Source organism: Phalacrocorax carbo, chromosome Z (genome assembly GCF_963921805.1).
Source record: "Phalacrocorax carbo chromosome Z, bPhaCar2.1, whole genome shotgun sequence".
NCBI lineage: Eukaryota > Metazoa > Chordata > Aves > Suliformes > Phalacrocoracidae > Phalacrocorax > Phalacrocorax carbo.
In genome coordinates this window covers 15642266-15664177 of record NC_087548.1, presented here as the reverse complement: position 1 = coordinate 15664177, position 21912 = coordinate 15642266, and the positions used below count along the sequence as shown (strand labels likewise).

The window sequence follows — 21912 nt, the reverse complement described above, 5'->3', positions numbered from 1 at the left end:
AACTACACTGGTAAAACCTCCTATGTCAGACATACATGCAGGAAGGAAAGCAATTTCTTTCTGCATTAGTTCAAAAAACCTTCAAACGCTGTGCTAAATCAAATAAAATGGACTGTTACTCCATAACAGGAGTGCTGCCTTCTCGATGGATAGCCATGTCATAGTAACTACAACAGCACAGACTCGCAGCTTAATTCTACTACAACTACTCATGCAGATAATGTTCTACTTTAGATAAAGAACTAAAAGAAAAATGAGACAATAAAGGTACTTCCCTACTTTATAAAGATGTTTGGAAAATAAACACCCTTTTAAAATTTTTAAGTACTGTTACACTACAGCATTTGGGCACTACAGTGCAAAGGGCCACATGACTACCTGTGACTGATGAACAGCTTACTGGTTAAAGCTGAAAATTTTTGTCTCTCTGTGTGTGCAAATTTAATGATATCCTTTCCATCAGGCTCTCCTTTAACATGCTCCAGTATATTCTTTATATGGCGGACTGAGTCTCTGGTGATCAGAGTCCCTTGCCCACCAACTTCCCACTCCTCCAAATAATTCTGTGCCCTGGCGAGTTTCAAGAACAGAGGGGAAACACAGGGAAATCACAATTCTTTTCTCAAAAAGGATTTTAAGGTATGAGAAAGGCACATCTGCTTATCAGACAGAAGTTCCACTTTTATCTCAACACCATATCATCAGCTGGAAAACACACCATCAAATGAATACTTGTGAAAAAAATCTGAGAAGTAGTGCATTTACTCCCGTGGCTTTCCTGTCCCATTCTCTACCTTAAAGTTTATGGAAGGATATTCAACTATTACCTATAAAGAGCATACGACCCTCTATTGAGCCCCTTACTCTCACCTTTTGACTACATCCATGACAGGATAACTCCTGAGCTCAGCTCACACCCACACCCCACCCCCTCTCCCCAACAGAAGGAGGATAGAAGACTGAGATGCTCTCACCACAACCCAAGGGACTGCGCCCACAGGATTCCCTGCTGCATTGAATCTGGCAGGAAGAAAAGCAGTAGTGTTGGGAAGAAGTACATCCTGTATCATTCCACAGAACCTGCTTGAACACATCTTTTGAAATAATTTTTCCTCATCTGCCCCAATACTGGCACAAAGGGAAGGCTCCTGGCCTTGGGCTAAACAAAATAAGAGGTTCAGACTCCCTGCTTATACTCTAGTTCTTAGCTCTGGCCTTGAAAAATGGCACCCAGTCAGGTTGGTGGGTCAGAGAAGAATCTGCGAACACAATACTTCCATGATACAATAAAGGTCTTAATTGCCCACAGCTGAGCAGCATGGATTCAAAAATAATTTTACAATAGTACAAAATACTCCCAGAAGCAAGAATAATTTCTGGATGGAGTGAAGAGGTTTCCAAAGAGCACCCTGAAAGATCCCAGCAGAGAGCAGGGAATATACCCAACATGGACTCTCTGAAGATGCCAAGAGAACTCCCATTTACATTGGCCTCAATGACTTCCTCAAGCTAACCGATTGCTGCAGCAACTATAGCCACAAGTTACTGTATTTCTTATGGGTATTCACTGGTTTTTTGTCTTTATAAAAATTGGTAAAAGGAGGCTACAGCAGTCTACTTTTGCAAGATACTTCACAAAAATTCTAGCAGTACTCAGAGTGAAATGGAGCAAGATTGGCAACTGAAATAAATGCAGTGCTGCACAAAACCCCTTACATTTATGAATCAGTGTCAGGGGATTGCTTTTGGATTTTGCTGTCATCACTTTTGAACATACGCATTTTAATTTAAGCCAACTCAATTTATTGTATTAAAAGTTAAGGTGTTTTGTACAGTTGCAAAACACAGCATGTGATTTTCTGTTACTATTAATGTTTGGAATCTGAAGTTTATGACTGATGCATTTTCCCAGCCACGTGTTCTGATTAATTTAAAAACTGAGCCATGGGGCCTTATCTAAGAAAAAGACCTTAATTAAATAAAATTAATTTTTCTTCTCATAAAAGAAAAACTTCTATATAAGCAATATAATACAAGCAAGATCTTTGCAGAGAATAAGCAAAACAAATGCCATGATCTACATCTGATCTGTGACTACAGGCACATCTGCTTTTTCCTCACTCTATCATGGAAACATTCTCAGCCTTAATCATTGAAAATGACATGAAGCTACTTTTGTTTTGCTTCTTCAAAATAACTTAATTACATACGCAACAACAACAAAAGATTGCTGATGTTTTTGCGTTTATTTTAAAATACTACAGGAAAGCGGCTCAGAAGATAATTAAACAGTATATATATTTAAGAAACCTATATTCGATGCAAACAGTCCAGTAATTTAAAGAACAAAAAAAGGTCTCATCCTCTTCTGTTCATTAGTAATGTTCCCATGAAGCAAAAGTAAATTCCAAATTTCAAGTACACAGTTTAAATTTTCTTACACAAAAAGTCACCTGGAAATGCCAAGCAACAGAAAAATTAATTTAGCAGGAGCCAATGTGAGGTTTTCCCCTATTAGTATTTTGCCAAATTTACCCTTTGTTTAGAAAAAAATTAAAACAAAAAATTTTGAGCACATATTCCTACACATAAGCCAAGAAATAACATCCATTCTTAGACACATGAACAGGTCTGCATTACATATTGTAACTGATGTCAGACAAATTGCTAGCCCATATTTTTACATATTGCAATGCATTGTTGCAAAAATTATTTATGCAAAATATCTTTTAGTGATTCCCAAAAACTAGAGGAACCTGATCAAGATCCATGTCCACCAACCCAAGGCCGTTTCAGACTTTCACCAAATTGCTCCGACAAATTAGGTCATAAATTTCTATCACTTACATGAGCCAAAGTAATTTCTTAAAAATGAACTAATCAAACAATGCGCTCCTGAATCTGCAAACAGACAAGGCATCATATTTTGGATGAACCAAAGTACAATGAAACTAGTGGGTTTGGTCAATTTGGTCAAGTTTATTGTGGCTGCTAAGGACTAGGTGTGGAACACACACAGTTCACTTTTACTACCCTGAGAAAACTTAAGAACAACTATGAGAGCAAGAATTGAATATTTACCTAAGTGGCAACGACTAAAGTAGGAAATAACTACAGCAGCCTCCAGGCAAAGCACTGTGCTGAAAACGTCTCCTACTGTACTGGTAATAGATCAATACAAGAAAGGACTCCACTGTTTAACAGCTGAATTCCTGCTGCCTACCAATACCAGTATATCCAACATCTGCTTCTGAAAAACTAGCACCAAAAATGAGGGCCCCAGAGAGTATGTACAATGCCCATACAAATCCCAACATACCTTCTGGGATAGGATGGATACACCATATCTAAAAAATCCCTGCAGGTAGGAATGATCCATTCCAGTGCAAAGCATGCTAGAGAAATTAGATCTTCCTAGACTAGTGGATTTAACAGGTTATAAATGGTTTGGTTTTGGCTTTTGACTAAACACTGCTTGGAATATTTTTTGAACTGTAAAACTGTTCAATCCAGAAAGGAGGAAAAAATTAATCAGGGCTAAATTGGCAAGGTGTATATTAAAATGGATCCTCTGCAAGCCCAACATATTTTTAAATACTTCTAATGCCATGAGGGACAGCCAGCTCCTCTTCTAATCTAGTTAAGTTGAAAAAAGGTAGTCACTGGTATCTCAGAAAAGAGTAAAAACAGGAAGACTGTAGAATTATGAAAGTGATTTTTTTTTTCTAAAATTCCAGTTAAATTTAGAGTTTAAGAGAAGCTTGAAAGACTTCAGCTGAGAAGAACCATTATAAACTTCTTGCTGTAAACCATGAAATATATCCTTTTTTCTCTGAAATGTGGCATAATTTTCTGCAGAACTTCAGAGAAAGTTATGACATGCTTGACCCACTGGGCAGTGCATGCACATCCAAGATGCTTAGTGGGTTATGATTCTGGCCTTCCCACATGCAAATGCAGTTGCTACCAGGAACTTCAAGACAGTGATTTCAAATTTCGTATTTGTGACATTATGGACTTTCACAACAGCGATCTTTATAAAAGCACAATCTGCAGTAAGCAAGCTGAGTTGCAGCCTTTTCCTTTCCAAAGGGAGTATAGTTTTACTCCACTTATCTCTCTGCAGCACAGCTGCTTGCCCCACTGATTTCAGTGAGTAGAACAGTGTATCTGTTTCAGCATCAAGAGGTTGTTATTCTGGAAATAAATTTGAGTGAACTCTAAAATCTGCTTGACATGTTAATATCCATAACTTATTTTCCTTAAAGGTTTGCTAATTTTATCCTTACAGAAGTCCTGTCCATGAAGGATTTAAACAAATGCTTGAAATTGATACTCCCTTTTCGTCCAGTTTTCAGCTGTACCAGAATGTATTCATGAGTAGTTCTGCTGTGCTAACTAGAAGTCTGTGAGAGGCATCACAAGTTGGCTCACTGAGCCAACACAATCTGGATGCAGCTTTTCATCCTGGAATACTCCCTTTCTTGTCACTCCTACCCAGAAGATGAGCACCTCAGTGATCACTCTGCTTCACAAGTGAGGTTATTTCCAGCAGTGCTAGAACTCAAAAGATAGACCATCATGTTACACAAACGCCAAATTATAGTTACCATAGGCTCTGAAAAAGTCACATGGAATAAAACCAAAAGAAACAACACCCCACCCCCCCCAAAGAAACCCCAACACACAAGCACAGAACACAGAAAAATCTAGAAGCATTGTTGTAACTCTACAACATGAAGATGATTAAACAGTAAATTTTTTAGTTGATCCTGTAAGAAGACAATATTTAGGAAGACTTCTAGTGAGCAACAAACCCCTGTATTTAAAGTTCTGTGCTGTACAGATAATGAAATTCTGTAACAAACTACACAGTGAAGGAGTAGCAGGCAGATCAGGTTTTGGGTTGGGTGTTTTTTTTTGGTTTTTGGTTGGTTGGTTAGGTTTTTTTAAAACATCAAACTCTTTTTGTGTGACATTGGAAGACTCAAAAGGTGTTTCTGCTCAAGTCTTAAACATGTATTCATTTGTCCTAGAACTAAAACTTGCATTACCTATATGGCAATCCTTCAAACTTTATAAATCGACTCAGACATCTCTTTACACAGACGGAGTTTCTCTCATTACTTATATCTGTTTCATACTTTAACAAAAGAAAATTTGTCTTGTTAGGAATGCAGTAACTGTAAAACTGTTAACAGCTCCCATCCCAACACAGCTGATCAGCATAGCTCTAAGAAGCAGAAGAGAAGGTATTCGCAGAACCTCTGGAAATTAAGGATAGCAAAGATGGCCTCCTCATTGCAAGCACAAACTCAAAGGGAAAGGTTTTGTGGATCCCGCCAACAACATACATTTGCATTAAAACCAGGATAAAAGGCATTCACAGATGTTAAAACCGGAAGAAAAAAGTGTTACAACTCATTCTGAACTGGATGTAACAGGCCACAAAATTACACCATAAGACCCCTTAACAAAAATACTACGAAAAACATTGCTGTAACTTTCCTCTGAGCTAGAGTGAATCTTTCAGAAAAATGCTCAAAGATCAGGAGAGAGAGGAAAAAGTTGCATCTTCCTTGTAAATGCCAAAAGGGACTGTTGGGATGATTCAATATTAACAGTCGTGTACAACAGCTATCCTTCACATTCATATATTTCAAACCTGTCTATAAAATTTGATTAAAATGTTACTTTGTCTTTCTGCACTACAATGCAAGGCTTTATCCACATGCACAATAAACGTGTGGTTTTCAAATTTAAAATTTACTGAAACAATGTAAAAAGTTGTACAGACTTGCAGTTTGCAAAGCATTAATTTTAGCTTAAGTCAGTTTTACTGAGTTTTATAGGGATGGCATTAGTCCCTTAAGACAGAAGGACTATATAAATGGCGTTTTGAACTAGATGAACTAACCCTATTTTAAACTGGAGCTCAGATAAACCACAGCAATGATGTTGTACATGACAAAGCCAGCAGAAGATATTTTCTTGGGGAGGGATGGATGAGAAAGTAAAATCAAAGGACAAGAAATACAAGGAAGTAAAATCAAGAAAGATAAAGCAAAACATACTAAGCTACATGGAATAAGATGGGTGTGAGAAGTGGAATAATGATGCTACAAGGCAACACTAGAAAAGATTTGCTACAATCTGTTAAGAAATACAGGATGAACTACATAAAGAATGTTTATGAAAATTACACTTAGTGTATGAAAATGTCGATCTCTAAAAATGGCACAGAGTAAAACAGTGAACACTATTGCTCTCAACTGGAGTGAGGACATTGTGGCAATGGCATGAGTATTTTCTATATCAGTCCATTATTGACAAATATACTTTGGCTTATGAAGAGATACCTTAATAAATTATGAACCTTTTGAAACATTGGAGTTGACCTAGTTATTCAGCCTAATATATCCTAGGAAGTAAGTTACCAGGAAGCTGGGGGGGGGGGGGGGGGGGGGGGGGGGGGGGAGGTAAAACTAAACTACGTATGAAAAATCTGAAGTTCAGAGACACTTTTCCCAAAATCTGCCTGGCTGAATGCTCAAAACTAGATTTGTAGGAGATACATAGTTACAACATTATTCTTTCCACAAAACCTATTTCTGGAATTGTTCTAAGAACCTTATTCTGAATACAACAGCAAAAAGACAGATATCAGATTCAATCATTTTCTTTCCCTGGAAAATATGTCCCAAGTTATTTGAGAGTATGTAAGAAATATATGACTTCAGAAAACAAAAAACACAGAAACATTGCAGAAAAGTTACAAAGCTGACTTTAAAATTAATCTGTTGCTCATGTGTGACACAGCTTCTAGAGTCACGCCAATCAGACAGAAGTCATCAAAACATTTACACATTACTCAAACATTGTCTATAAATAACCACATACAATACAAACTACAAAAAAAGTACTTCAGAAACATTTTAGAAAGCATACATGCACTATATATGGCTCTGAAGGATCTAACAATAACATAGAATTGTGTGAACTCAAAATCTATCCTTCTGAGACTGCAGCTTAGTTCCATCAGAAAGTTTTCAGTATTCCCTACCAAGAACATAAAGGTTTAATCTGAAATCTTTAGATTAAACTGACAACAAAGATATCATAATGTCGAACTCCAATTTTGCCTGTTCCGAACCTCAAAAAGGTACAAAGGAAATATTCATTTTTCTAGGATAAAGAGAAAATACTTAACAAGGAAGCTATTATTTTCCAAATAAGTAATACACTTCCTGAATTATTAAGTCTTTAAGAATTAATGCAAACAGGTTAGTAGATAGAGAACAGATGTAGCATAATAAATTCATTACACAGATATCACCTCTGTACCCGTATACATAAACATAGTTATACATTCACAAAGATTATTTCTATACCATTTCTTATCAGATCAACTACAGAAGAAAATATTTTAATCTCGAATTCATGATATGCCAGGAACTACATTCATAAATTATTCCTGCACATGGCTGAAATCCTCTCCCCCGCCACTTGATTGGTCTATTTTGAGACATGACAACTCTATAAACATAACTATGTAAGATATTTAAATGCTTTAAATGCTAAACATTAAAAAAGAAAGGAACCCTGACCAGTTAGTGACATCAGTTTCACAATGTGAAATGATCTACTTCAGTCTGAAACCAAACAAGCCAAAATTAGAGCACCAAAAAGAAAAGCAATCATATAAAAAATTGTTATATCTGTAGAAGAGACGATCAACCAAATATGAAACCTACAAGCTGTTCTGAGTTATCTCCTGTGGGTATTACTAAGTTGAAATTGCCAGCCAATTGTTTACCAGTTCCTTTCCTCTTTCTGCATGCAATGGTCCCTACAAACAATGATGTCTGAATTCTCCCAAAGACAGAACCTTTTTGTAAGCTTACTGTCACACATCTTCAAGTGTGAAGCCTCCCCAGCAGACTTGTATTTATAGTGTAAAGGAGGCAGACAGGACTTTGTAACTGTGTTCTTATTGCATCATGTCAAAACATGCCTCAGAAAACCACATTTCAGTCCCAATTAAAAATGGAAAAGAATCTTAAGGCTTCTATACAAAGCACCACCACTCTGACTACACTGACTTAGTTACAGTAGTTCAAGCCCCTTATACAGACACACTTAAACCAGTTTAAATCATACATACAGCAGTTGCGTTTCACTGGATAAATTACCAGGTTAAACTAATGTAGCTGAAGTACAGCTTAAGACCATTTATGTGTTCTCACTTTATTTGCACTGGAGTAAACAAATCATTTCAGGTACATCACAGCAGGATTTCCAATAACAAGCAGTCCATGGACGAGTTTCACTTTGTTCCCCAAAATCACCATATAAGCAAGCATATAAGGTGACTATCAAATGTTTGCGTTTAATTTCTAACCACAAAAGTAGCAAATCTAAAAGAACAGGAGTGTAAAAGATATAATGCAATTATATTAAAACAAAAAAAAATCTTACCTTTATTAGATTTGGATGACTTGTTCTTGTTAGGTTTAAAACAAGAGCCCCTTGATTTATCTTCTCTATCTTTAATAAATTTCTGCACATCATCCAAAGAAAGCTTTTGAAGGACAACTACAGGCTTAGCTCCTTTATTTAGATCTTCAACTAGCCCAATCTTCTCTACTTTATCCTTCTGTTCACCTCTAAATTCACTTTTCCTTGACTCCTGAGTAACATTGCCATCCTTATCACGCTTGATTTTTGGAATGACAAAATGTTTCAGTGCACCAGATCTTGCCCCCAGCAAATAACTGGGAAACTCTGCTTTATTGTCAGCATGTGCTTTATTACTATCTACTTTACTCTTATTACCATCTGTCCTTCGTTCTTCCTTGCTGTTGGGTGATTTAAAACCAGTTTTATCAGGTCTTGATTTACTAGAATCTCCTTTACCTTCCTGTTTAATACGAGGGCTGTCAGGTCTTGATTTCTGATCTCCAGGAGAAAACCTTTCCCTTGATTCACCAGACTCATGCCTATGTTTCCTTTCAAACTTCTCAGGTTTTGAACCATCAGATTTAATACCATGCTTAGAATCATGTTCATTTTTGTTTGAGGATCTCAAATATTCAGGCCTTCTAATCTTGGATGGGTCTCCTCTGTATCTCTCTGACTCCCCCCTGTCCTCAGATCTTTGTTTAAGGCTATCATGGTCACGCCTCGGTGTATCAGAAACTGAGCGCCCATCAGGCCTTTGTTTTGTTGGATCAGATCTACTTTCAGGTTTTACCCTTGAAGGATCGGATTTCACATCTAGTTTATGCCTAGATATTTCAATTTTCTTATCTGACAATGGTTTACTGGAGTCCCTCCTATTATCGTGTCTATGTTTTGGCGTTTCGGGCCTGCCTTCACTCTTCTGTTTTGGCGTTTCGGGCCTGCCTTCACTCTTCTGCTTTGGTGTTTCAGGCCTGCCTTCACTCTTCTGCTTTGGTGTTTCAGGCCTCTGCCTTATGTCCTGTTTGCCATTATTTTGTTTTCCCTCATTTTGTTTCATCTCCATTTGCCTGCTCTCATTTTGTTTTGATTCTGTCTGTCTGTTCTCATTCTGTTTCACTTCCATTTGTCTGCTTTCATGCTTGCTTTCATGTTTAGCTTCTAACTGTTTGTTTTCATTGTGTTTACTTTCCAACCTTCTGCTCTCATTCTGCTGAAATTCCATTTGCCTGTTTTCATTTTGTTGGATATCCGTCTTTTGACCCTCAAAGTCTGACTTTTTCCTAAAAATCTCAGGATGGTTTTCGTGTTTAAATTTAAGAACTCCAGCAGTGTCTTCCTGGGGAACACACACAAACCCATCATTATACTGCTTAATTTCTTCAGGTTTTCTGATGGTGTCCAAATCCTGAGTTACTGTTGCCTGAGAGTCCGCTCTTCCTGCTTGCTGCAGATCAATACTAACCATCAATGCTGGTCTTGCCCCATTTCCTGCAGAACCTGTCTCCTGAGAAGCTGCTCTATTTCCTCCAGTAGCACCTCCAGCCTCCTGTGGTTTGTTTTCCTGTTTTCGCTTCTTTAGAGGCTTATCTGCAAGTTAAAAGAGAAAAATCAAATTATATACATAGACTGGTAAATGTCCAAGCAAGAATGTCCATTCCCCTCTGCTCCCGCCAATTAATCCTCCTCAGCATGTATGTGTACACACAAGAAAATCCATTTAATTTAAAAGCAAGAATAGAACTCCTCTAGCTAATACTTTTTAATGTATTCAGACTATCACTCATTGTCAGCCTACCACAGGTGTCAATCCTTAAAAAAAGCCACCCTCTAAACATATGAAACCAAAGTCCCTGTAAAATATCCATGAAAACCATCTAATAAAGCAGCTGCAATACATGAAGACCAACAAAACATTTAAAAAAAACCAACCCAAAACTAATCAATTATGCTTGAAGCAAAAGTCTACAAAGACAAAGTTAAGGTGCACCTCCACAACTACTCTTTGAGGAATACTACTCTGGTAGATTCTCTTCTGCAGATTCAGCCTGCTTCATTATACATGAACTAAGCAAGGATCTGCAGAGATTAAGACAGAGGTTCTCCCTAATTTGTTCAGCTGGACTTCACACATATTTTAGGTAGGGAACACACAAACAATGCACAAAAATTATTAAAACAGCTCCAACACTCCATGCTTCTCTTTGAAGCTAAGCAGTATAGCAAGAGTTGGAGTCTATACCATAGCACATTCATATTAGGTGGGGGGCCACTACACATTTAAAAGCTTAAGTATTTTCTCTTTGCAACCATAATGCTTTTTCTGGATGAAATAAAAAGTGCAGTGATAATTTTATGTAGTGTCAAGATCTTGCCTCTGCAATAAGCCTTTGAGTTTATACGAAAAAATCATTAAGAGTAGAATACAGAAAAATAAAGTGAGCCAACCACACACCCTGTCATTTGGCATAATTCATAGAAATGAAAAGCACATTAAAATATCCAAAACAGTATGTTCTATTAGTTTAAACTACAACCTATTTATATTACCAACATAGTACTCTAATCTAAAATTAATTTCTGCCAGGAAAACCAAATGCCTTACCTGCACTATGGCTTATATTCTCATTTCTCAACTATCATTTCATTGCATAATTTGTCAAAAAAACCCTATAACTTTCTCTGTAATCAGCGAATATTACTAAGTCTAAGAAATTACTAAACATAGATTGGCAATTCTGTTGTAGATCTATTGTCAAAATGTCTAGACCACAAATGCGACGTCAGACAAGTAACTTATTTTGTGCCTAGATTTGTGGTGCTTTATCACCAGATGCAATGAGCCAGCTCTCTTTCTGGGAACAAGAGAATGAATGGTAAGGAGGATGCAATCAAGGAATAGGGAAATAAACTCCAAGGGAAAAAAAACCCCACCACCCTCTCAAATTGTAAACCAGAACTATAACATATGACTTCTAATTTCTTCTATATTTGTAGAAGATTCTTATTTAGAAAAATAAAAACTTTGAAGGATCATCTCCAAAATTAGCCTTAGAACACAATAACAAGTATTAACATGGTCAATTCCAGTGATGTGAACAGGATTTTTTGCCCACCGTTTTCATTCTCAAAGCTATTTTTACATCTCTAACTTCCTAAAACTCCAAGATTATGTACAACATTTAATGGTGAAAGACAGTAAAGACAGAAACAATAAACTCCATGCAGAAACTGGTCAACTGCAAATAAGGAACTTTTCAAAGTTCAATAAAAGCCTGCCAACTTTATGATAGACATGTGAAGCAAAATAAATTTGCCAAATCAAAGGTGCAGCTTTTTAGCATGGAGATTTTTGCTTTTTCTGTACTACAGTAACTGTTGGATTGGAATGAGAACTTACATCGATTAATTTACCTACACTAATGATTAAAACAAGTGTTTTTTTAAACCTTTCTGCAGTGCCAAAAAAAATCTTTTTCTCCCGGTCTCTAAGAGGGCTTTGACATCACTGAGCTTCATGGCAGGTCTTAGGAATGGTCATGAGGTAGAAGCTTCTGGACTAATAAGTTTCAAAATGTCTTTTTTTTTTCTCTCTCTCTAATACATATACATTAATACACATACATCCACATACATCATTACCTTATTTCTCAATTAAAACTCTTTAAATTTTGAAACACGAATTAGGATATCTGTGTTTTTAAGAAAAAGTCAGTCAGCCTTTTCATTTTAACCTGGAAATGTCAGCCACACTGATAAAACACTGTAAAACTCTGATGGTGGATCTAACAGTAGCCTTTAAGACATTACTGTTATCAATTAGCTGCCCCATTCCTTTAACAGAGGTTATCGCCTGTAGCAGAAGGGAATTCGCATTCGTATTTCCACAAGTGCATTTCATTGTCCAGTGCATCACCTTAAGGCACTAGCGAAGATGGTTCGCATTAACCTACCAGGCTGAACAAGTCAGTTAAGAGCCAAGCAAATGTTTCCCTCTGCTTCCCCTCCTATAGGGCCAAGGCAGATGGCCAGGAGCTGTGATGCCTTAAACAGCTGTAGCTGGATCAACCAAAACTCACCTTTCAGAGCCCTCATGCTGAAAGCTCCAAGATTAAACAACCAAAACAATTCAAGTAGAACGTATTTTCTTGCTTGAACTTCTGTAACTGACTAGGCTCAAAGTGCTGCTGCTCTTCATCATCCAAAATGTCAAACTGTAAGTTGAGAACATATAAGCAGATGACCACATCACAGCTTGGCATACATATTCCCTCTAAAGACAGAGCTCTTCCGATGCACCATCTTCATTTCTCTTGGCAACTGAATACTGATGTTTTATTAAGTTATTATAACCACAACCTGTTGACATCTTATCTGAGAAGAAAGGGACACCTTCAAAATTTTCTTTTCCTAAATGACAAGCTGATTGCAGCTGCAGATTCCTCACAGATTTCTTCATATTTCCAGTGCATCTTGATGGCGATCCTCAGAACTAGACTTCATCATTACTGTTTTGCCTCTATGAGATTTCTGGATCTAGGACAAAAAAAGCTATCCCAAGTGTACAAATATATCACGTTGAACTAGGGCATAAAAGGTAGGATGAGTATGTAGTACCACTATCTTCACTGAGCATAATGAAAAAACCTCCACTGATCGAGCACTTAAACTTTTTAAGTTGCCACGACAGCTGCAGAAATCTGAAAGCTGAATTGCACCATTGGGGTTCAAGGGCTTTATGAAATCTTGAACTCACCTTGAACCATATGAGAATAATCAGTAGAGAATCAGAGAACTGAGGAGAGGGTAATTACCTTCTGAAAACAGGTATCTTCATATCTTCTCTTTTGCAATTAAATATATGCAAGTTTGCATATGCCTACCTTGTTAAGGCATGATTCCCAAGACCCCTTAGGGTTTTGACGAACAAATGAACTTGGTAACTTTTACAATATTCATTCAAATATACTTCATATCCTTCAAGGCATCAGTATCCAAGTTTCATCTGCTTCATTCCATAGACTGTAGAACTCCTTTTTATTATCAGGATCTAGGACTCTGCCAAAATATCAGACTAATGTTTTTCTTTCAAACCATGCAGACCTAGATTCAAAACTTGCCACAGTTCTGAACATGTAGGCTTACAAGCTCTTGAGACCAATAAAGCGTGACCAGGATCTTTTTGCTTCATTCTTTGCACAGTTTTCATAATAAAAAGGATATGTAGTAAGCCACAGAAGAGCTTTCTGACAAAATTAGAGATCAGGTATCCAAGTTTGTTGTTTTCAGATTCTTTTCTTTTTAGAAACATTATTTGCCCCTTCCCCCCCCAAGAATGAAGATACATCCAAAATATATCTACATTTTGTTCAGTCCCTTCAACAAATTGATGATGGTTCAGAGCACAGTCTCCCAGGTTTTCCTCTTATGTATACATCCTTTTGGCTTGGCAAATCTGCACGGATATTCTCTTTGCATTGCAACATACTCACCAAAGGCATTACCTTGGTATGCAAAGCAAGATGAAAAACTACCTTACTCTAAAAAATAGTAGAGATGTTCTGTCAAATTAAATAGGTCACTGTGGTACAAGAAACAAAACATTATAGGAACCACAAGTTTGAAATGGAAAAAAAGATGAGCTGAATTCCCAAGTGGTTATGTCTCACCTGTCCTCTTATGAACAGTGTTCCTGGAGACCGGTTGTGGCCTTCATCTTTGGAAATATCTGTTTGTCAAAACGATGTGTACTTTCAGATTTAGAAATTAATTAATTACTGTGGAAGCTTTGTGCAAAAAAAACCATTGCACTGGAATAACCACAGATACCTTCAAATACATTTCTGCTGACACTGCAAGTCAATCATGTTTTGAAGAATATCCATCCTGAAAACAGATATGCTTGGAAGCTGAGCAAGTGTTAGGGACAGCAGCTGGATGAGGGGAGCTGTATTAAAGAAGTATCTCCATTCTTCCATTTAACCTGAAATCTTTCCAAAACAGCAGCCAGAACACCATTAGTGCTGACGTCTCCGATGTTCCTGCTTTCTTGCAAACCTGATGATTGCCTTAAACCCCAGATCAAACTCTTTCAACAAATTAGTATAATAGGATGACAGCCTAAAAATTTCTAGAAGTGCTTGTCCTAGCAAGCTGAAATGGGCCTTTTCTAAACATCTAAGGTAAGAAGTCTAAATAATAACCATTTGCATGGTTGCTAAGCTTCATTTTAGCAGAATAGTAACAGCCTACTCTATTAATACTGTTTGGTAGACTCTAAAATCCAGAGATTTCTGAATGATCTTGGATGATCTAAAAGACACAACAGATAAATTATCACTTCCCCATTTACATCTTGTAAGGGATTCAGTGGACACTTCATATCCAAGATGGTTAAAAGTGAATGGACTCCATTTCAGAACCACAAAGATGATTGATCTTCTAATGCTGAATTCTGGATGAACCATTTCCATTACTCCAGTAGAAACTTTCTTTTTTTAAAGCACAATGGTAGAACTTTGTATTTTAAAGATCTTACACTCCTCAGAGATTACTGGGATATGCCTCCACTAATTTGAAATACCACTTATTTGAACTATTTAAATCAGCAATTAATAAATTTAAACCAAATATATCAGTCCTAAGCAGTTATTACTTATTGTCAAAATTTCAATTTTTTAACAACACAGAGACAAGTCAGCCAGAGGCCAATTACAAGCTTACCTTATTTAAGCTAACAGTCAAGATTAGGAATTTTCAACAGGTAACATATAAATATCCATCTAAATAACAAATCTATGTTTACTGACAACTGTTTTCTTAGTTATTTTTCACAGATGTCTTCAAAGCTGTCCAAGAGCCCTGTCCCCCAACCAACAGTGTTCTGTAGACCACAAGAATCTAAACCAATCAATCTATTCTGGGTACAAGGAATGTTTAGAATTACTTTAATGGTACTCATGGATGACCTGTCAGTGGAGTGAGGGCAAATATCCATTCTTATCTTTCCGCTCCTCCAGGAACATTCAGCATTACTGACCATGACAGTCTGCTCTCACCTGGCCTCCCACCAAAGCCAACAAAGAGTTGAATAATGAAGGCGAGCTATTCTCATCAGCAGAAGAGATTCCCACAGTACTGGCTCCTCCCCTTGAAGGAGAGACCCAGCATACACAGGTCAAAAATTCTATTCTCACTGCTTGCTTCCTTACAGAAGAAACTAAGGAAGTACAGTCATGATCCTGGTATAAGAAGCTTTACAGAACACAACATAATTCCAAAGGCTCCAAATTAGAGACCAAATGGCTTCTAGCTGCTGTAGTTCAGCGGAAGGGATTGCTGAGAAAGAGACACAGCTGCTAGTTCTTAGCAATCCATTAAAAGACCTTATCAAACTTGTGGTCACTGTGCAAAAAGGACAAAACACAAAAAGACTACAGGAGTCTTTGACATGCCTTAGCGTGTAGCAGACTTCAGATCTTTGTTTTGGTAAAATTTTTCTTGCTTTCTTAAATATAACTTCAAAATCAGTGTAACTGGAGAATGAAATATGATCTTATGAAGTTTTCTACTTAAGGATGTCTGGTAACTCATTATTCCCTGTCAGCTATAGTAATATTCCACTAGAAAATAACAAGAATTGAACTACAGAAAAGTATAATAGAGCATCTACACTTTTTTAGAGATTGGCTGCTGTAACTTAACCTCCCTGAATTTTATATTGCTTTTACGAACAATATGATTTAATTATGAGATAGATTTTTTTGACACAAATGCTGGGTTTTATCCATGTGATTGCTTTGTGAACACTTGTAATTTCGTAAACTCAGTTGTTAAGATATCTGAGCAAAACCTGAAGTGCAATTACTATGAAATACACAATGCAGCACCTCATTTCACACAAAAAATGCAACACACTAAGAGCAGACTTAATGAAAACTACTTATTTTATGTATCACTTACAGATTAACATATCCAATTAGTTTTTAATTCATTTATATAAACAGCAAACTTTAGAAATAAGCAATGAGTTTGAAATCTCCCTTCCAGATGTTGATTTTATTCTGAGATCATGCCTTGCACTCAAAAATATCTTCAATTAACTAGATCCAGTAACATCTGTACTGCATGATAATGAAAAGAAAGTCTCTGTCTTCTTAGGTTGATGTCAGAGTGAACTTACTGACTATGAACTGTAGAAATGCTGTGCTTAAACTCTTAATAAGGGTTATTAATGATGCATGCCATTTCTTTATCAAGACTTAAATGCATAATAGACAAGTGACTGTCTCGGAACAAAATAAACTCATTTTTGGGTAAGTAATGTTACAAATCCTCCCATCCATCTAACAGGTACAATCAAGGGCATGCACTACATGCAAGTAATATTTAATTTTCTAATCTTAGTTTACACTACGGATAAAAAAAGATAGACTTCTTACCAAACTGCTAGGTTTTAGTTATTTTCTACGCCTGCTTATAAGAGCAGGCTTCTGTGCTGCCCTACGTAAAGCACAACCTGGGATAAACAGGGGAGTTTAATTTCATGTTGCACACATGCACCAAAATAAATGCCATTAAAAAAATATGCCTTTATTCTTTTTTTTAAAAAATTAAGTGTTCTTCATTCAATCAGTATTTCATTCTTTATAAAAAACATAAGAGAAAGTAGTTTTTCCTAGATAGATGGAAACATTGCAACACTTCATTGCAATTTTCTCTAGACAGAAGAGGAATTTCTTCCCCTTACTTTTCTTAAAACACTTCTGAACACACACACACACACACACACACACACTATAAAAGTAATCTCTAGGAACTGGAGGTTGCAAAGCTGCTTTTTCTTGGGAAAGCTATATGAGATGCCAGTTTCATCCACTACGTCACACTATGAAATGCAGACCTAATAAAAGCTTGTATACACTAAGTACATGATACCTAACTCTCATGTTGTCCTACTACACAGAGACACAATCATTTATATTTTACACTCTCTCATTTCATCTCCTGGTATTAGTGACTGTCATCTTCTGCAAGATTACTATACAAATCACTACACTTGTAGCTCCATTTTTAAGGAAATAAACCCCCTATAACATATTTTTGGAAATGAATGCTAGTATACTGTTTATAATTACACATTCTGTCATTTAATTCATTCCCTAGATAAAATTAGATGTAAACAAACTATTCATTCTTAATAGCGTTCTTCTATTAGTTTCCTCTTTGGGGAATTTTTTGGGGGAGATGGGTAACAGGGAGAAAGGGAGAGGAGCTGGATAAGAACTTAAAATGTAAGAGAAAAAGGTTACTTACCTATAACTGTAGTTTTGAGAGTTTTGCTCCGGCAGATTCACACTCTTGGGATGTGTGTCTCTGCTGTTATGGGCTTGGAACGGACTAAAAAAAGAAGGGCCCACAGCAGGCATCCAAATGCCCCCTAACTGATCCCATTATTGGAAATAAAGTTATTACAGCTTCACTTCTTCCTAATTCAAAGAATCCACAGTAAGATTCCACAGAAGTGGGTAAATGGATCCTCAGAGGTAAAATATATAGGGAAGAAAAACCACAGGTATGAGTAGGTTTGTCTCGTTTGAAAAATGCTTCTAATGCTTTTAAGTTTAAAAAAAAAAATAGCCTCTCAATAAAATAGTTAGTGATTAATGATTTCATTACTCTTCTCACAAACTCCAGAGAACTATGCCTTTTACAAATAAAAGTAGAACTCCTTAACCTGTTAAGACAGCTACATTATATAAAAGTGTCTTTGAAGTACGCTAAAATCTAACAGTGAACACACAATACGGTACAGAAGAGCTCAAATTAAAATTTAGCAACTCTGAATGAATAACTAAAGCAATAGGAAAAAGAGTCTCTGAAAAAATATGGGTTACTTTCTGTTTTTTCAAGTAATTTCCAATATTATCTTCTCTTTTCCCTTTCCTAGAAGACTCAGAGCTCCTTTTAACATTAATATCGTAAATATTTTTGATCCACAGTATTTAGGGTTTTTATAAATACATGAGAGATCTTGAGGTATAACCTTGAATCTGAAAATTAATTCAGTAGCAGGTCTAAAACTTGAAGAACAAGAAGAACTTAATATAATATTCTCAGAAAGGTTTAGACTGAAAGTGACTAACTAGCTTTGAACGACTTGATTATACACAACAATAACCTACTTGTATTTCAACAGTGGCAAGGCATGAATTAATGCAAGCAACTGAGGTTACCAAAATGAAATTTCTTCCTCAATATCCCCCCGCCCCTGCGCAAGGAAAAAAAGATTCCTGAGAAGAACAGAAGTTCCTGGGACATAATTTTCTAAAACTCAACAGGATTTCCTTTACTTTCTTGGAGTAGTCAACTTCAGAACATGAACAAAGCACAACTCCAGTTAAGTTAACAAAATAGGTTCAGAATATGGACCTCGACTTGTTTCAGAAGTATTCAACAGCACCAAGTAGCACAGGAAATGTGACTACTGACAGTGATTAGAAGGTAAGAAAGTGTGTGTGAAACTTCATTACCTTTCTAAAGAAACTGTATCATCAAAAGATCACAGTGCACCTAAGCAGAGGATGGTTCATTTGCTGATTGTTGTGGAAAAAGATAACCCCTTTCTGCATTAGCCCCTCTGAATCACTTTTTTCCCCACTCAGATAATCTGAGTCTTGATAAATAATAGCTGGATCTATCTGTAATACTACACACCCTTTCAAAAGAGAAGATAGGATCTAGTAGTGATTGACAACTTGTATCTGATGAGGGTATGTATAGAGGCCATTGTGAGGGGGGCAATGGGAACTGAAGACCTGAGGTATGTCATGCTACATGGATTTATCTATTTGTTCTGAGGCTATTAACATAATCGATGTATTAGAATGTAACTTCTGGTGCCAAGTGCCTTAACCTCTGAAATCTCCAACTATTCCTTTCATTACCAGATACAGACAAATTACTTGCAAAATTAACCAATACAGAGAGACTTCCTTGATGGAAAAAGTAGGAAGAGGAGATGGACTCTTGTCCTTCCACATAAAGGACAAGGACGACACCAACTTTTTTCAAACTTTGCACCTCTCTGTCATGACGAAAAGACTATATAAAATACTTAATCCAAGATCCAAAGAGAGAGAAAGGATAAAATTATTAAAACAGAGCTCTGAAAAGCAGTCAGGTATGAGGCAAAAGGTCTATATTACAAAATCACTCCGTATGCATATCTGACATACGTTATGTCAAATCTGCCAGATTTTGCATTAGTGATTTCTGCACTAAGAATTCCTTTTTCAGAAAGCAAAAGCATGACAATCAGGTTCCAGAAAGATATGCTGCTTTTCTGCAAAACCCTATGTTAGTTCCACCTCTGAAACAGGGACTGTGTCCCATGGTTTGGTGGAAGCTGAATATTTTAAGCTTTGTTAGAATTAACAATTTATTACAGAAAGTACAATAATTACCAAAGGCTCCAATCTCCACTCCCCACCTGTACCAAACATTATAAAAGGACATCAGCATGTAAAAAAAAAAACCAAAAAACCTTAGCATTGTCTTAGGCAAGTGTAGCAGTTGTATCATTTTATCATTTTTAGCAAGAACATCCTACAAAAATTCTCTGCCTCTTCTCTGGATTAAATAGTTCCACCACACTACTGGTTCCAAGCTTAGAAAGAACATGTCATACCCAGCCAAAGCCTCACTGTTGAAAAGAAAGCATCTGCAAACCTTTGATGAAGCATAGCACTATGGAGATTTCACATCTGAAAAAAGGACAGAAGAGACCACTAATCTTCCATGAAAACTTACAAAGTAATTTATGGAAGACAACAATGTGTGCTACACAAGAAGTGTAGCGTGACTAATATATATTCCCATGGCTTGATTACAAAAACAGCAAAGATGCTTTCAAACAGATTTTAGCATGTGCTAGCATCTTGAGTAAGTTCTTTAGAGGGACACTTGCTATTGCAAAGCACCAGCTAGCACTATGCATTCCCATTCTAATTAGACTGAGTACTTGCTACAATCACACTGTTTTCTTGACATTATGTGATCTGAAGTTACAGTATGTGTACTAAAATGCACAAATGCCAGGTTTTTGCATAAATACAGTAAGCAGCTTTGCAGAAATGAATGACGTATTTAGGAATTATTGGATGTATTTCTAACAGACATATTTCCATAGGAACAATAGAAGAAGCTTCCTCCAGCAGTCACATGAAACCAAACAGCTGTAACTAGAACAATCCCGGAATGTATCAACTTGTAGACATAGTACAAACTTACAAGCAACGGCAAAAGCAGTACCAAAAAAATAAGAACCACCGCTAAAAATCCTTCTACTCCATACTATTCACTCATGGCTGAAACCTCAGCAGCCAAAGTGAAAATAGCTGCTGTCTAGCAGAGGGGCAACTTACCACCAGTGAATAAATGGTAATCATTTGTCCCAATATAAAGGCAGCAACTCTTGCACCTGACTGAGAGGAACTCAGGAAGAGCTGAGACATACCAGAGGATGCAGGTAGAAGGGAAGCAAAAGGTTGGAATCTTTATTTGGAATGATGGTTACTGAGCGGTGATGAAGGGGACAGATCACATTCTATAAAAATCACTCCTTTCCCCAAAAGAAACAAATCAGAGTCTGCCCATGGCTATGTAATTATGGTAAACAAACTTTACAACTAATGCTCAACATTTCCTGAAAGCCAGAACAAAAGAGGAAGCATGTTTTAGTCTTCTTCCAAGTGTTTGAAGGCTGCTGTGTACCCTCAAAAATCAGTGCATTTTTCCGGATGCTTCTCAAATAAAACATGCTTGAGATTCTACATAAAGTGTGTGGATATAAAAGTAGCTTTTGAAGTACTAGGACACAAACCACAAGTCCTTCAATATATTTGAAAGTAGTAGAAGAGATTTAAGAAAAGTAACAAACTCCTCATTTCATTAAAATTAAAGACAGTAGAGATTTCTTTGGAGGTGAGCACACATTTTCTCCATATATTCACAAACGTTTCCTGAAAAGACTTTGATTTAGTTACCAAATAAGAAATATCTAAGACGTTAAAATGTTTTAGTAATTGCAACAATCACATTTACAAACACACACACACACACACACACACACACTCTCCCCCCAGCCCAGCATCTTTAAAAACAGAAAAAAAGAAATCTTTGAATAGGGAGAAAATTTGTGCTCTCTCTGCTGGTTAAAGACCCAAACTGCATGTAAATTCAGTTTCATCAATGTAAGTAGGTCCAGAATTGACCATTTTCACCTATGAACTTCCAAAAGCAGAATTTACACTGTTTTCTACTCTGCAAGATTTTTTCTTGGGAGTATCTATATAAGTTAGCATTATACACTAGAAGATTTTTTCTCAGAAGTTAAACACAGCGCAGAGGAAGCTTCTGAAAAATATTTATGTTAACCTATCACTATCTAAT

General features: G+C 36.7%; 1 protein-coding gene across 7 annotated transcripts in view; it reads right to left on the bottom strand.

The window, feature by feature from the left end:
* Window positions 1-21912, bottom strand: part of NIPBL (NIPBL cohesin loading factor) — a 160309-nt gene that overhangs the window by 50348 nt on the left and 88049 nt on the right. For 3 of the 7 annotated variants that reach the window (XM_064438875.1, XM_064438878.1, XM_064438877.1), the window contains one exon: window positions 8479-10050. The exons of 3 other annotated variants lie outside the window; for them this stretch is intronic. In XM_064438875.1, the coding sequence (XP_064294945.1) occupies window positions 8479-10050 (1572 nt within the window). The remainder of the gene's footprint in view (window positions 1-8478; window positions 10051-21912) is intronic. One more of the 7 variants, XM_064438876.1, reaches the window with a different exon arrangement.